The 16,401-nt window shown below is 44.5% G+C and overlaps 1 protein-coding gene across 4 annotated transcripts in view; it reads right to left on the bottom strand.

The window, feature by feature from the left end:
• Armt1 (acidic residue methyltransferase 1) overlaps positions 1-16,401 on the bottom strand; it is a 113,045-nt gene that overhangs the window by 45,366 nt on the left and 51,278 nt on the right. For all 4 annotated transcript variants that reach the window (XM_055615998.1, XM_055615999.1, XM_055616000.1 and 1 more), the window contains 3 exons: positions 8,272-8,400; positions 6,747-7,003; positions 3,373-3,517 (listed from right to left, as the gene is read on the bottom strand). In XM_055615998.1, the coding sequence (XP_055471973.1) occupies positions 3,373-3,517; positions 6,747-7,003; positions 8,272-8,400 (531 nt within the window). The remainder of the gene's footprint in view (positions 1-3,372; positions 3,518-6,746; positions 7,004-8,271; positions 8,401-16,401) is intronic.

The following is a 16,401-nucleotide window of genomic DNA, read 5'->3' as shown; positions in this document are numbered from 1 at the left end:
TGTCTTACTGAAGCTTGATATGCCAGGGTTGGTTCATATCCACTGGAGACCTGCCCTTTTCTGGGGAGAAATGGAGGAGAAGTGGATGGGGTGGGAAGCATGGACTGGGAGGAGAGGAGGGAGGGAAAACTGTGGCTGGAAGATAAAGTAAATTAATTAACTTTTAGAAATACTCCCCCCCACTTTTTTTTAAATCATGTGCATACACAAGCATGTGAAAGTAAATGAAGGGTTTTGCTGTTCTGGATTTTCTTCCACTTCTCATGAACACTTAAAAGGAACAAGATTTCCCGTCTGACAGTGATAGTTTTAAGGAAGAGTTATCAGTTATCAGTTCTCTATGGTTTAAAACACAGGTCAGGTCCCTCACTTTCGCAGTTGGTAAGGCCTATAGATCCAAAGGGAAACGCTACTGAAAAGACAGCGAAGGGCTAGAGAGATGGATCCGTGGCTTAGGGTGTGGACCTATCTTACAGGGGTGTCAGACAGCTCACAACCACCCGTGACTCCATCTCAAAGGCCTCCAGGACACCTATACTCACAAGCATATGTGTGTGCACACACATAGGCATGTACACACACAAGGACACACAAGGACAACAAGAATAAAATAAATGTTTTGAGAAAGAAAAAAATGACTCATTATATATGTCTTTGCTGCAAGGGTCATTTGGAGCCTCCCTAGGGCCACTGAGAAGGAGGAGAAAGCAAGGAAATAAGGACACGTGACTTCCTTATGACTTCTGTGGGACACAAAGGACAAGATAGAGTGACCCAGACTGGGACTGGCTGGAATGAATACTCGCATTGCCTTGGAAAGGCAGGTGGGGTGTGTTCAGCTCTGGGAGCAGCACAGCAGCAGGACTGTGGCCCAGAGTGGAAGATCCAGGAGGTGGCAGAGGAGCGGGCTCTGCCTCTCTCTGCATGTAAGAGTGGCCATACCATCTGCACAAGCTGGTTTAACTTTGGAACAGATGGCTTTCCTGGTAGATAGGGGCCAGAGCACCGGGAATAGAGAAAATCAAAGGGCGTGACTACCACGGGTCCCCCTGACATGCACTCGGATTGTCACCAGTGGAGGGAAAGGGCTCCCAAAGGTGGAGTTTCTAGGTTCCCTTTTGCTCTGCCTACCACTTGGCTTGAGACACATCTGAGTCGCCAAACCACATCGAAAAGTGGAGTTGTGCAAGCAAGCTCCTGTCCTGTTAACTAGGAGGGCTGAGCAGGAACAGTCATTACCCACGAGGGTACCTGGCACTCTGGTCCTCACTCCACACAGTGGACTCTTGCCAAACCAAAGTGAATGATCTTGCAGAGATGGTGTTGTTAGGACCTGACCAGTGGGTAACTCAGTGGTGGCTTTTAAGAATGGCTGTGTGACTATTCTATATTGTATGTCTGTTATCCACCTGTAAGTGAGTATATACCATGTGTGTCTTTCTGCTTCAGGATACCTCACTCAGGATGATCTTTTCTAGTTCCCACCATTTGCCTGGAAATTTCATGATTTCCTTGTTTTTAATTGCTGAGTAGTATTCCATTGTGTAAAAGTACCACAATTTCTGTATCCATTCCTCTGTTAATGGACATCTGGGTTGTTTCCAGCTTCTGGCTATTACAAATAAAGCTGCTACAAACATGGTTGAGCAATTGTCCTTGTTGTATACTTGAGCATATTTTGGATATATGCCTAGGAGTGGTATTGCTGGATCTTGAGGAAGCACTATTCCTAATTGTCTGAGAAAGCGCCAGATTGATTTCCAAAGTGGTTGTACAAGTTTATATTTCCACCAGCAATGGAGGACGGTTCCCCTTCCTCCACATCTTCTCCAGCATGTGTTGTCACTGGAGTTTTTGATTGTAGCCATTCTGATGGGTGTAAGGTGAAATCTCAGGGTTGTTTTCATTTGCATTTCCCTGATGACTAAGGAAGTTGAGCATTTCTTTAAGTGTTTCTCTGCTATTCAATATTCCTTTACAGATAATGCTCTATTTAGCTTTGTAAATCTGTACACCTAAAGAGGCTAATCAAGAAGGGGGACCCTGGGTAAGATGATCAATCCTCATTCAGAAAGGTAAATGGGATGGACATAAAAAGAGAGAAAAAACAGGGAACAGGACAGGAGCCTACGACAGAGGGTCTCTGAAAGACTCTACCCAGTAGTGTATGAAAGCAGAGGCTGAGACTCATAACCAAACTTTGGGCAAAGTGCAGGGAATCTTATGAAAGAAGGGGAAGATAGAAAGACCTGGAGGGGACAGGAGCTCCACAAGGAGAGCAACAGAACCAAAAAATCTGGACACAGGGGTCTTTTCTGAGACTGACATTTCAATCATTCATGGAGATAACCGAGACCCCTTGCTTAGATGTAGCCCATGGCAGCTCAGTCTCTAAGTGTGTTCCCTAGTAAGGGGAACAGGGACTGTCTCTGACATGAACTCAGTGGCTGGCTCCTTGATCACCTCCCCCTGAAGGGGGAGACAGACTTACCAGGCCACAAAGGAAGACATTGCAGCCAGTCCTGATGAGACCTGATGGGCTAGGGTCAGAGAGAAGGGTCAGAGGACCTCCCCTTTAGTGGACTGGGGAGGGGAATGGAGAAGAAGAAGGAGGAGCCAAGTAGCATTGGAATCATCAATTTCTGCCTTTAATAGCAATCTGCCAGTGGGACTTCATTGGTCCTGATGTGGGACTTAAGAGTATGCTACAACTAAGCCCAGCTTTTTACTCACTAAGTATTCCCAAATGACACATTTTTTTGGCAGAGTTGGGAGGAGTATTTTTTTAAGTACACTACAAGGGGGCAGTATCCTGGACAGGAATGAAAGTGCATCCCATAGCCTTCATCTCCACTTCATGTCACATGTGTCCTCCAGCGCTGATCTCATCTTAGGAGGACACAAGGTGTGATGGCAGCATGGGGGGGGGGGATAGAAAGGATGAGGATAATCAACAAAAACATTTTATTAAAAAATGCATAATGGAATCTAATGCTGTGTATGTGAACTTTAAACTGTTAGTGAAAATCAAAAGATTAATGGTTTATATATCTTTGTGTATGTGTTTGTAATAAAAAAGTTCATGCACAAACACATCATTGAGATGAACAATTAATCGTGTTTGAATTCCTGAATGTATTTTAGACAACATAATCCCTGTTAGGCACTAACTGATCTTAAGTAATGCTAGTGAAGAGCCTAGAATTGAAGCTCATAGAGGTGCTGTGGTCTATCCTGGTCTACATCAATAATTTATGCTAGCTTCGGGCCACTGTGCTGGTCTCCTGCCACCCCTAGACTCAACCACAGCACTTCCCATCACACGCCAGGATGACCCCGTGTTTGCAGTGCCCCAGACCTGCTTTCACACACCTTTAAAATCAAATCTTTATCCGATGTTTCCTCAGGCTTCACGTCTAGACTCAAGGAATCACAAAGCTGAGTCCAAATTTTCTCGTGTTTCCGGAGATTCTCCAAGCCTTGTTTCTTAGACTCCTCATTTTCCTTTGAACAGTTTCTACCAGCCAAATAACAGATAAATCAAGGTTTAGTGCCATAGCAGGTAACACCATCAAAACAAGTCAGAACCAAAGCTCTCCACGGGGAATAATGATCACTTTCAATACGTCATAGTGTCCCTGTGCAAATGGTTGGCAATGCAGCCCTGCCAGGAAATGAGAGGTGTTGAAGGTGTCTAAACACCTACACTCTTCAGAAGGTAAAAAGTACCTTCGTAGTCTTGGGCCTAGTCACAGGCCTCCTGTTTTAAAAAAAAAAAAGAAAAGAAAACTCATCTGCAGACATAAAGGCAAGCACTTAATTCACACATAGACCCTCTGGAATGTGTGTGGTCACAATCCACAAGCCCCAAGACCTCTACTGGGGCCTCCAAGGGGAGGAGGAGGGCACTGTATGGCTGCCAGAAGGCCAAGTTTCACTATAGATCCTAGTTCATGGCTGAGTATAACTGATACACACACACACACACATAAACACATACATACTACATACATACATGCATACATACATGCATATAAAGATAATGGGGATACTCCACCTGTGGAGAGAAAAACATTCAAGGACCAGCAAAAAGCAATATAAGCAGTCACACACACAGACTCTTCAGCAATGTATGGAAATTGACAAGTCAAGAAGATGTCAGATATTTGGTCTCCAAAAGGTTGGTTGAAATAGCACGGTGCATTTCCAACGCTTTACATGTTCAGAAAGATAGCATCATCAAAAAAGAAAAAAAAACAGACATACTTTTAAGGCCAATTAGAATCATCTCAGTAATTTGGTATAATTCTTCAGTATTCTAGACAATAAGCATGATTATTGCTTTCTTTTTCCCACGTTAAGTGTTTACTGCAAAATTTTTTACTCTATTCAGAGATTAACAAAGCATGTAATTGCATGTACTCAAAAGCATGTCATATTTCCATTTATAAATGACTAGAGTTACTCTGTCTATCTATAGTTTCTGCACATGTGAAAAGCACAATGCATGTCCATGGCTCTGACAGACCTGCCCACGTGACCCCACACATTAACCACAAGACTTCAACGTCACAGCTCTAGGGCAAAGGTCCCTAAGCTATGTCCACAGCTATTTGCTTCCCAACTGACCCAACAAAGTTCCAAAGAAAAAATCAGATAATTGTAAAAATATGAATGTCAGCAGATGTCCTGTTCAGACTACTTCACAGTAAACTCGTTAATGACACTGATCTAAGTGTTTGCAGGATCAGCCAGGGAACTGGGATGAGGAAGTCAGCTTTCTACCATGTATTTGTTTGTAGTCTAGTGCAGGAACACTTGCCTACATGGAGGCACATGCACCAAGCGTGTGCTTGGCGCCATGGATGCCAGATGAGGGCACTGGAGTTACAGACAGACAACTGTGAGCTGCCATTTGGATGCTGGGAACCAAACCTGCTTCCCTGTAAGAGTTAGAAGTGCTCGTAACTGCTGGGCCATCTCTCCAGCTCCCAGTTAAGCTATTTTAGAAATGGAATATAAAACGTTAGTAAGAAGGCATATTGGATGACTCTGTAAAGCAGCAACAATGTATTAGATAGTAAAAGCAGCATGTTACATAGTACTATTTGGGCAAAATCATCTGAAAGCTTATTCAAAAAATGTGTATTATTAAGATTTTCTATAGGCCAGGTGGTGGGAGTGCACGCCTTTAATCCCAGCACAATGCTGGGAGGCAGAGGCAGGCAAATTTCTGTGAGTTCAAAGCCAGCCTGGTCTATGGAGCAAGTTCCAGGACAGCCAAGGCTACCCAGAGAAAGCTTGTCTCAAAAAAACAAAACATATATATGTATGTGTGTGTGTGTGTGTGGTTTTTATAAACAAACATTTTGAAGAACTTTTAATTCCTTCTTGAGGCTTTTCATACTGTGAAGGTGTTTTTACAGTAAGTTTATGACATTTGTATTATGTATTAATCCAGTAGACAATTAATTAACACGACTGTGCACTGGATCCTATCAAGAGTGCAAAAGATACGGAAGTAAACAAAACTGATGAAAACCCTTGCCGTGAAGCAAGAGTACTAGCTGGACAGACAGACTGCTCAGAACAGTGCTCCACATGAAATACACAGCATTGCTGTGTGAAGACTGCAGGAAAGTGATCAAACAGAGAAGGAGTACGTTTTTCTTAGACGTGACGCTCCTGAAAGGACTCCGCAGGTCCTTCTGGCTGACGGCCTCCATCAGACATAGCCATGTGTTGCCACTCACCCTGACAGCAGGATAAGTGAGCAGCTGCAGGGGCCCTGAGGTAGGAAGACGCGGTGGGAACCTCAGGACTCAGCTTCAGGAACATAAACTTTGAAATGTCTGCGGGCCTCTCTATGAGGGTTCCCAGGGTCGTGTGCCTCGTGCTGTGATGGAGATTCAGCTGGGTGCAAAGCTGTGGTCTCACCAGCATTTGGATCATACTTGAAAGGTAGGAGATTGTGTAGCATGGGAACGAACGGGTAGAAAATCAGTGACGGAGGCATGAGACCCCCCCAATATTTGGAAGCCAAGAAGAAAAGACAAAAAGAGAAAAGTAGGAAATAAGCTAGTTGAGTTTAATGTTCTGCTGGAAACCGAGAGAAGAGAGTGGGCCACAGATCAGCTATAACGGAAGCTGTGGAGACCAGCCGGCCCTGGGCCCTTGCAAGTGACCTTTCCAAGCAACTTCAGTGGAGCATATAAAAGAGATAAACTGGAGACGTGGGCTCATAAAAATATTTAAGAACCCCTGCAAGTGGTACCCAGTTTTGTTTTAATAGTGACTGCTTGTCCCAAGTCTGAAAAACCTGAGTTTCATGAGTTCTCTGTATAAAATGCCAGTAAAATCTGATGAGGAGACTTCATAGTATCCTGGCTTCCTCGCGTTTTTCAGACAGCCCCTGAGTACACTTCTGTAGGCTTCCCTGTCACCCCAGACTTGAGCCTCTACATAAGGGAGCTCTCACAACTACACATGCAGTACACTTCCACAGCCACCGCCAAAGGTTCTAAGCCCGCATGAGACAATGCTGTGCCTACTGAAACACTTAATGACACCTGAGCTCAAGCAAAGTCTCCAAGACTGCAGAGACTACAAATAATAATAATAATAATAATAATAATAATAATAATAATAATAATAATGCAAAACAGTCAAAGTTGCCTCAAGACATAGGCTGGATCTGAAGCTGCTACAGCCAGTATCAACCCGGAAAACAATCCCAACTTTCTTACTGTAATTTCTCCTCCAGTTCTAGAACTTTCTTCATGAGTTCCTGGTTCTCCTTCCTCATGGCGTGCACAGAGCTCTCTGCTCTGATCTTAAAAGCAGAAAATGTTGCTGATTCTTCTTGCAGCTCTTGTACTCTGCCCCTCAGAGAGGTGAGGAGAGACGACTTTCTGGCACTATTTTCTTTATAGCTCTCCATCTCGGCCTTCAGCTCCTGACAGCAGACTTCTTTAGAAAGCACCTTAGAGCGGAGTTCTCGAAGCTAATGGGCAGAGAGGTTGGGGGCGGTGGGGATGGTGGGGAAGGAAGCAGAAGGATTTAACATTGTGCCATTAGAAGGACCTTTTTATTCATGACCTAGTCCAGTTTTATTTTCTCTTTCTTGAATTTGGATGTACATTACCAAATTGAAAATTATGCCTGAACAATTTCCTGACTAATAATCATAGTCTTTTTCAAAAATCAGTTGGAGGCTTGGGTAACAGCCTTGTGGAAGAGTAATTGTATAGTGTGTGAGGGACCTTAAATTCAATGCCAGGCACACAGACCCTAAAAAAAAAAAAAAAAAAAAAAAAGAGCAACGCCTTAAGTTGATTTTAGACTTTATCCCACTTGGGAAACATTTGTGGTCGATATTACAAAAAGCAATAAAATATTTTACAGTGGGAACCCATTTACTCTATCAGTAATGCTGCATTTAGTACTCATTTACAATGATTTGGAGACTCTCCAAGTCAGTGTTTGTGATTTCATGGCCACAAATGTTTCTCAAGCAAATCCAGATGTTCAGGATATCACTGTGTTTCTCCCATTTGCCTTCCAGACCATAATTATAGGTGGTAAAGAAAAAAATAATATTCAGATTCCTGGGGGAAATATGGCAGCAAAGGGAAATTATGCAACTTTTGGAGTTCTGTGGGTTTGGTAGCATCGGAATGCTGGAGGATGTTTGCATCCTCCTGACTGGGGATGCTGGGTTTCTTCTGTGTGGCCATCTTCCCACATACATGATTCTTTGGAACTGGGAGTGTGCATGAATGAAGAATCACGCACATGTTACCAGTTCATCCCTCCTTTGGCCCATGGCACCCTCCATGGCACTGCTGGTTACTTCACAGGCCAGTCTAGACCCCTCACAGCCACTGCCCTGAGGGCTGAGTACGTCCAGAGAGGCTCCAGAACTGCACAACGCTACTGGGGCTTGGGATTTGCCCAGCCAATTAGAGATCCTACATGAAGAAAATTCAGAAATCCCTCTTACAAGCTCTGGAACACACGCAATCCATTCTAAGGGGAGACTTTCCAAGGCCCATGCAACTTTAACCCAAAATCCTCAGGTGTCCCAAGGTCACATGGACTGTCTCTGAGATGTAAAGACAGGCATAGCTGGAGGTGAGTAAGCATAAACTGGTCAATGGGTTGAAATCCCTTTCTCACTATCCTGTTTGTAATCCTCCACATCCTGTTTCACTCTATAGAAAGCTAAGAAAAAGATGCACTTCTGAGAGATGAATGTGTACGGCATCTCACCTCAGACTGAGCGCATTCAAATTTGACCAAAGTTGCTGCAAGTTCACTTTGGACATTTTCTGCCACATTCCGGTAGTGGTTCAGCTGTTCCTGGGTAGCTCGGACTTCTGGGGGATGATCGGCTGTCTCCTGGTAGAGTTTCCCCAAAAGACAAAATATTAAAGGGGGTGTTAAACAGTGTGCCATCAGAGGCACACACACACCTACACACACCAGACAATCTCTACCATAGAGTGATAAGGCTTTTAAAAATTGTTCTTAGGAACTGGGCATCATGGTCCTAATCTAATCCTAGAACTCAAGAAGCTGAGGCAGGAGCATCAAGAGTTTGAGGTCAACCTGTACAACACAGCAAAATTCTATATCTTACAAGACAAATAAGCCTTATAATGTTATATGAGAAAAATAAGGAGGCTTGCCTACGCTCGGTGGTAGAGCCCATGCGTGATGCCCTGGATTGGATCTCCAATAAAAGAAAATAAAGAAAGGAGAAAAGGAAGGAAGGAACGAAGGAAGGGGAAAGGTGAGGAAGTCAGGCGTGGTAGCACTTGCAAGTTAGAAACAACTGGGATCAGGAATTCAAAATTAACAATGACCACTTAGCAACTTCAAAGCCAGCCTGGGCTACATGAATCTGTCTCAAAAGGCACAAAACAAAACAACCGAAAGAAAAAGAAGAAAGCAAGCAAGAAAGAATTGGGTTCTGCTAGCTTAGAGATTTTTTTTCCTAGCTGGAAAGATGGCTCAGTGGATAAAGCCATGTAATTGTGAGGACTTGAGTTCAAGTCCCCAGGACCCACATAAATGTCAGAAGCCTGTCTGTCCCCGCCACTCTACAATGAGATGGGTGCCAGCAACAGATGAGCCCCAGACGCCCACAGGCCAGCCAGCCTGAGGTGCACAGCCGCGAACAACAAAGGGATCCCGTCTCAAATAGCTGGAAGGTGAGGACCGACATCCCGGGTTTTCCTGTGACCTCCACAAGAGAACACGGCAGGAGTGAACACACACCGCATTCGCTCATGTACACAAAAAGATCCATTAAAACAGTGTCTTTAAGTTTCCCTCTCACTAACTCAAATACTGCCCAGAAGAAAAAGAGTCAGAGAAGAATCGTGTAAGAGGTTCTTTTTAGCTGGTAAATCCTGTGGACCAGCTTTCACTGTTCTTCCAGATATGGTGGTGACGGGCTGCTCTCAGATCTCATTTCTCCCCAAAGAGGTCATATGACTTGAATGTTAAAGGTTCCCTCCTTCCTCGTGATTCATTTTGCCATTTTTCTCAATATTGCAAACTTCTTATGTCATGAAAGTGACTTAAGTGAATGGATGAGTGAGAGATGGGATGGCCTACACTCCCAAAACCTCTGGGCCCTTCCAGAGTGTAACAGTTTTAGGTTCCACTGATGCGAAAGTAAGGCTCCCTGCCTGGCTGCCTCATCCCAGTTCCCCTTCTGTTTTTGCTTGTTTTTGTTTAGGTTTGGCTTTACTTTGTGTGGTTAAGAGTTCTGCCTGCCATGGATGTCTGTGCCCCACCTGCCCGCACAGGCCAGAACTGGATGTCAGGCCCCTACAACTGGAGTCGCAGATGGTTGTGAGCTGCATGTGGGCACCGGTAACCAAACCCAGGTCCTCCGGAAGAGCAGCGAGCACTCTCAGCCATGAGCTCCTTCTCCAGCCCCTCAGCCCAGTTTTACAACACAAGCCACATATCTTGACTTTTTAAAGTAAAAGTCTCCAAACTTTACAGTTTGACAACTGACTTTAATGTTTAAAAAAAAAAAAAACAGGCATAGGCTAGGTGTGGTGACAGATCATTGTGAGTTTGAGGCCAGCCTGGTTTACACAGTGAGTCCAGGATAGCCAGAGCTACACAGAGAAACCTTGTCTCGAAAAAAAAAAAAAGTTCCTGTCTATAAAGCATTTAACCCATCTGTACACAATTCACTTCTTTTAAATATAAGGCTGTGTAAATTTTGTTTTTAAACTGTACAGTGTCTTTTTTGCTTTTTGTTTGTTTGTTTCTTTCTTTCTTTTTTCTTTAGTTAACACACTGCCAAATGTGTCTTTCTATAGCCCTGTCCTGGTGGTATTTTCAGTGGCCACCGACCTTGCCTGGTACAGTCTGGGGGTTGTAAATTGGCACAGAAATTTAAAGCTGGCTGTTGGTGCACAGCACAAATTAGGTATATATGGGGATGGTAGAGGCTTTTGTTTGTTTTGGTTTTCTTTTCTTTTTTTTTGTTTTTAGTGGGTTTTTTTTTTTTCATCTTCAGTTGTCTGTGATGCATTTACATGCAGATAATTGCTGTTCTGTTAATTGAATCCCACTCTGTAACTGCAAAACAACAACAAAAACTGGGGCTGTTTTGTTGACATCCTGAATGCTTCTAAGTAAATACAATGTTTTATGAAAGAAAGAAAAGAAGGAAGGAAGCAAAAGAAAGAAAAGAAAATGAAAGGAAAGAAAAGAAAAGGAAGAAAAGAAAAGAAAAGAAAAGAAAAGAAAAGAAAAGAAAAGAAAAGAAAAGAAAAGAAAAGAAAAGAAAAGAAAAACATGAGCCAAGAAAACACACTGTGCAGCAGCTTGGCAGGGCAGATCCCAATCTGTCCCTCTGTCCTCTTTCTGCTCCTCATGCCTAGGTGGGCATCCAGTAAGGATGGTTGTTAGTTTGGACATTGTGATGGTTAATAATATTACCTTAATGGTGTGTGTGTGTGTGTGTGTGTGTGTGTGTGTATACAGAAGAGGGTATAAAGATCCTCTGGAGCTACAGATGGTGGCGAGCCCCCTGAGGTAGAAATTAAGAATTGAACTCAGGACCCGCTGGAAGAGCAGTGTATGCTCTTAAACCACTGAGACATGTCTCAGCCCTTCACAGGATTTGACATAACCAGAGAAACAAACCCCGGGAGTGTCTGTGCGGGGTGTCTAGAGGGGGCTGGTTGACAAGCTTAGCTAAAAATCACGTGCTCTGCTTTGTCTGCAAAGATCGCAGGACAAGGAAATGGCTGCGGGTGGCACAGACGGGAACTCGGGTGAGAGCTGGGGGTCCCAGACTTAATGAAAACAAGACGCATCGCTCTCGGCTTCCTGAGTAGGGGTACGATGTGAGCAGCCGCCCCATGCACTTGGCACCGTGCCACCCTGGTCATGATAAACTGTCCCCTCAGACCCCAAGCCAGGGTGAGCTCTGCCCTCCTCACGTTGCTTTTGTCAGGCATTCTACGATAGCAACAGGGAAGTAACTAAAACAGGCATATGTCTATGCCCACCTCTGGGAATTCTCTCGGCCCTGTGGTCTTTGTGAAAGACATGCATGAAAACCACTCCTTTGGGGGGGGGGGGGGGAAAGAGGTCACAGAAGGGAGAAGTTCATGGAATGTTCCAGTGGCCTCAGAGGACACATCAGTAAAACCACCAATGACTGCCAGAGACTCTCAGCCGCCAACCTCTGGTGCTTGATAGGCTCGTGAGGGCCAAAGTCGTCCCACAGCCTTGAACTGGACGACAAGCGTTGCCGTGACCTGTGTGTGGCAGTCCGCAAGATCCCAAACCAGGCCTCCGGGACACTTAGTGACAAAACCAAGGTGGCTACATCCTCCTGAGGAGAGAGTAGGACGGGCTGAAGGGGGGTTCTCAGGGCAGGGTCACATCCTGCCGGCCTCATTCAGGACTCAGAAGGGCCCCACCGACCCAGACCACCGCGGCTGCACTTCCCACACAAGGCCACGAGAGGCGGGAGGTTTCAGCCTTAGTGGACACGGCCCATCACCTAATAAAAATTCCATTAGAAAGGTAAGTTCTCCAAGTGGCTCTGATTTCTTTCAGGAACAGAGCACACTTCGTTTAGGAAGTGCTGTAATTCTCTCATGAAGGCAGTGCTATGATTTTCTCATTGTTTTATATCACCTTCTAATAAAAATGCAATGGGCCCACTGAATATATAATATTAAGAGTCATATGAAGCAGTTCAGAAACAGTCCTTCATCTTAGCAGGTCCTGGTCTAAGGCAGAGCAGTAGCAAAAGCATTAATATCTCCAAGTGTTCGTGAGTGGACAAGAACATATTTTAGTTAAAACAGGGCTATGCATGCAAAGCGTTCTGTATACAGAACTTGTCGAGCATGTGCAAGGCCTTGGTGTCAGTATCCTGTACCCCAGAACAAACAGTCTGACCCAGCAGCTCAACTATCCAGCTATTCCCCCTTGACAACTATCCACACGTGGGCACAGATGACTCATGCATAAAGATAATTATTATTCAGTGATTTATAATAACAACAAAAGAGGGAGGGAGGGGTTATTAAAGCAATGTAAACTCCTGTTCACATGACAATTATTAAACAAAGGCCTTTCCAGCCAGGCCTGGTGGTACATGCCTGTAATCCCAGCACTTCGGGGAGGAAGAGGAGGTGCATCTCTGTGAGTTCAAGGCCAGTCTGGTCTAAAAAGTGAGTCCAGCACACCCACGGCCACACAGAGAAACCCTGTTTTTGTGCCCGCTCTTCAATCAGTTCCCCTGGCGGGACAGCCTAGCCGGGCCAGCCTAGCCGGGCCACAGAGGAAGAGGGTGCAGGCAGTCCTGATGAGACTTGATAGTCTGGGGTCAGATGGGAGGAAGGCTTCCCCTCTCTGATGACTAGGGGAGAGGAGGAAGATGGAGGGAGGGTGGAACCCAGAGGAGATGAGGGAGAGGGTTACAATCAGGATGTAAAGCGAATAAATTATGAAAAATAAAAATAAAATAAAAAATAAAAGCAAAACAAAGGCCTTTCCAACCTGTAGAACCCTACAAAATGGGAAGCAGGAGACATGCCTGTATGGTAGAGCACTATCTTATCTCCAAGAAACATCACAGAACAAAACCAAGAAATTACAGAGCCATAATTTGATGCTGTGTTCATAAACCAAAAGGAAAAGGGAAAATACCACCATATGTATTTCCTATAAAGACGCCTAAGACAAAGCCAAGACAGGTTAACAGAACACATCGACCTGACCATACCACTGACCTCCAGGAGGGCACCAGCACTGAGCACGGGTGAGAGTACAGTGGTTTAGTTTCATATCGTTCGTATAATTAAATCAAAGTTTTAAAATGCTGGAAGTAAATACTATGATTCTTTTCATCACAAAGCTCAACTTTTGTCTCTTCTGTATTATAATTTCCCATGTTTTCCTGGTCCTTCACAAGGACTGTGTGTTACTTTCATCAACAGAATTCATGTCCTCTTTTAAGCTTTTTTAGTTTTTTTTTAGGTTTTTTTAGGTTTTTTAGGTTTTTTTTCCCCCTCACATAATATATCCTAATTACAGTTTCATTCCTTCTACTCCTCCCTGGATCCATTACCTTTCTGTCTCTCATTAGAAAACAAACAGCTTCTAAAAATAATAATAATAATAATAAAATATAACAAAATAAAATATAATAAGATAAAAACTAACACATTGGATTTGGGCAAGACAAACAGAAGGGAGAAGGCATAAGAAGCACAGACTCCCTTGTTCACACACTCTGGAATCCCATAAAAACACTGGACAGGAAGCCGTAATGTATACACAGAGGACCTGTTGCTGGCCTGTGCAGTCCTGTGCACGCTGTCTCTGAGTCTGAGCGTTCTTATAAGCTTGATCATGTGGACATGGAGGGCCTTGTCTTCTTGGTGTCCTCCATCCTCTGTTAAATATTTTTTAAAGGGACAAACACAGCCTGCTATGCCGTCTTTCCACAAAGACCATGATGGCAAAGAAATGCCTATGACAGCACAGACTGGAACAAGGGGAAAGCTGCCATTTCACCATTTCACGAGGTTTTTCTTAATCAAGCTCTCCTGTCATCTTTTTTTAATCCCTCAACTTTACCTGTAAGTATTAAACAAGCTTCACTTTATTTTTTTAAACTCTATCCACAGTGGCAAAATTAAAGGCCCATCCATTTGTCTTCCCATGAGAATAATCGAAGCCATTAGGTACCACCCAGCTAGCCCAGGAAGCAATTTTAAATTAATTTTAGAGAGCCAACTACATACAATTTGATTCTGTCACTGATACTATTATGATAATGAATGAAATTGCCTTGTGGGTGGCTCATAGTCTTAAAAAATATGATTTCAAAGTTCGGTGCCGTAAAGCAAAGACAAGCTCACTCATAATTTAGTACACAATGTGTCTAATCATCTGACCTGTGGCCATGTCTTGGGCCAGTCTTGCTACTACAGTGCCAAGCTATCTTATTATCCCGTGGGAAAGAAATAGAGAAATGAAGAAGAAAATCACTGCCAGTTTGGAACACACAAAAGCTCTTAAGTTCTTTCCATTCTCATCTCCGGGTCCCACAATGAACCTCCCCTTTGCTCCAGCATTGTAACATTCAACTGAATTATCACAAATTCTTCCATTATAGAATGCTTCTCTCTCTTTCTCTCTCTCTCTCTTTGCTTCTCTCCCTCCCTTTTCCCCTCCCTTCCTTCTTCATCCCTTCTCCCTCCCTCTCTTGCTCTCTTCCTTGCTCTTTCTCTCTCTTATAGTTTGTTTCTTCTTTCCCCCTCCCGCTCCCTCCCTTCTCCCTCCCTCTCGCTCTCCCTCTCTTTTACATTTTCTTTTTTCTCCCCTGTCTCTCTCACACACAGGTTCTCAGGGCTGCCCAGTGAACTGTCCCTTCTTAGACCCTCTTCCTGCTGCCCTCCTTCTCCTGATCAAATAGTTTCTTCCTGAGTTCACAGCACATGGATTGTCTTGAAAAACAATTTTTTCCACCTGATCATGCCTCCAACCCACACTTGTCCACCTTTTTGATGTTGCAAAATGACAGAGACCTAAAATGTGTTCGGCCACAGTCCTAACTCTCCTGGGATGAGTGACCCATTGGCTACATGCTGGACAGTGCTGTTCTGGTCAGATTTTGATAATTTGTCAGAACTTTCCTGAGCCTCCTGCTTTTTCCCTGTGCCTGCACTTGGTCTCTGGGGCTCATTCATGCCAGCGTGGGCAGTGTGGTGGGTTAGGACCTACGCGAGCAGTCCAAGTGTCTGCGCTTTAGCAGGCGTGGGCAAGTCTCAGCAGCTGTTTCCCCATGAAGCCAAGGGCTCCGAGTAGAGCTGAGCACCCCATTTTACATTACTGTGCCTGAGCTTCGTTATGGTGTGCATACAAGCCCTTCTCACTCAGCATGCTACTGAAGAGCGCGCTATTCTAGAACTGTCTTCACAGCATTGCTCCCCGGAAGATTTCTGCCATGAGCCACTTACAGACACATAGCTGCCAACCCCTTTTGCTATTTGGTTTAGGAATGACTCCTGAACTGTTCGATAACACACCACTGTTATCCACTGATCCGGGAACTCGGCCCAGTCACTCCTTACAATGAGCCTATGAGTAGGGGCTGTCCTTAAAACACCACTTAAAGCAAATAGTAGGGAGATGAGGACAAGGGGGAAGGGAGAAGGAGGGAGAGAAGAACCACAGATCTACAGTAACGATTGCTTTTCTGTACCGTATAATTAAAAATGAGTTCACAGCGCACTCTGTGAAGGAATGTCTGGAATGCGGCGCTCACTGACACGGTCCTTCCAGACCTACGAAAGGGCCATGGTAACGTTCCAACAGCGTAGAGCACACTGCTGTACAGCTATTGGATGGGAATGTGGTCAGCAGTTAAAAGAACCAAGCTAACCATAACGACAGTCTGTAAAAAGTTGTCCTCGTGCCCACGGTTAAGCGTAATGTTCACCTCATGAAGGAAACTTCTCTTGCAACAGACAGAGACCACTACAGAAAACCACAACCAACCACAGTGCAGAGGTGACAAGCCCAGTCCCTATGGATACATCTCCAGAACACTCCTAAGGCTCCGGGAACACTCAGAAGAGGGTGTAAGACCCAGAGGGACTTTGCTGTGAGGCTGCGTCTCCTAGTCACATCAGAGGCTACACCTGTGAAGTCTGACCAACGTGACCACCCAAATTTGAGCTGAATGGAGGACACTATTGAAAATGCCAAACTGCTCTGGGAAGAGCCCAGGAGGCGTCAATCCTACACAAAGAACCGTAGGCAACTGAGGGAAGATGGGAGCAGGAGAGGTGGTCCTCCCCGGAAAGAGCAGGCCAATGTATTGTCAATGCCAAATGG

The sequence above is a fragment of the Psammomys obesus genome, unplaced genomic scaffold (assembly GCF_907164565.1).
Source record: "Psammomys obesus unplaced genomic scaffold, mPsaObe1.curated_primary_1811, whole genome shotgun sequence".
Classification (NCBI taxonomy): domain Eukaryota; kingdom Metazoa; phylum Chordata; class Mammalia; order Rodentia; family Muridae; genus Psammomys; species Psammomys obesus.
The sequence above is the reverse complement of the archived record's forward strand: the minus strand, read 5'-3'. Positions and strand labels throughout refer to the sequence as shown.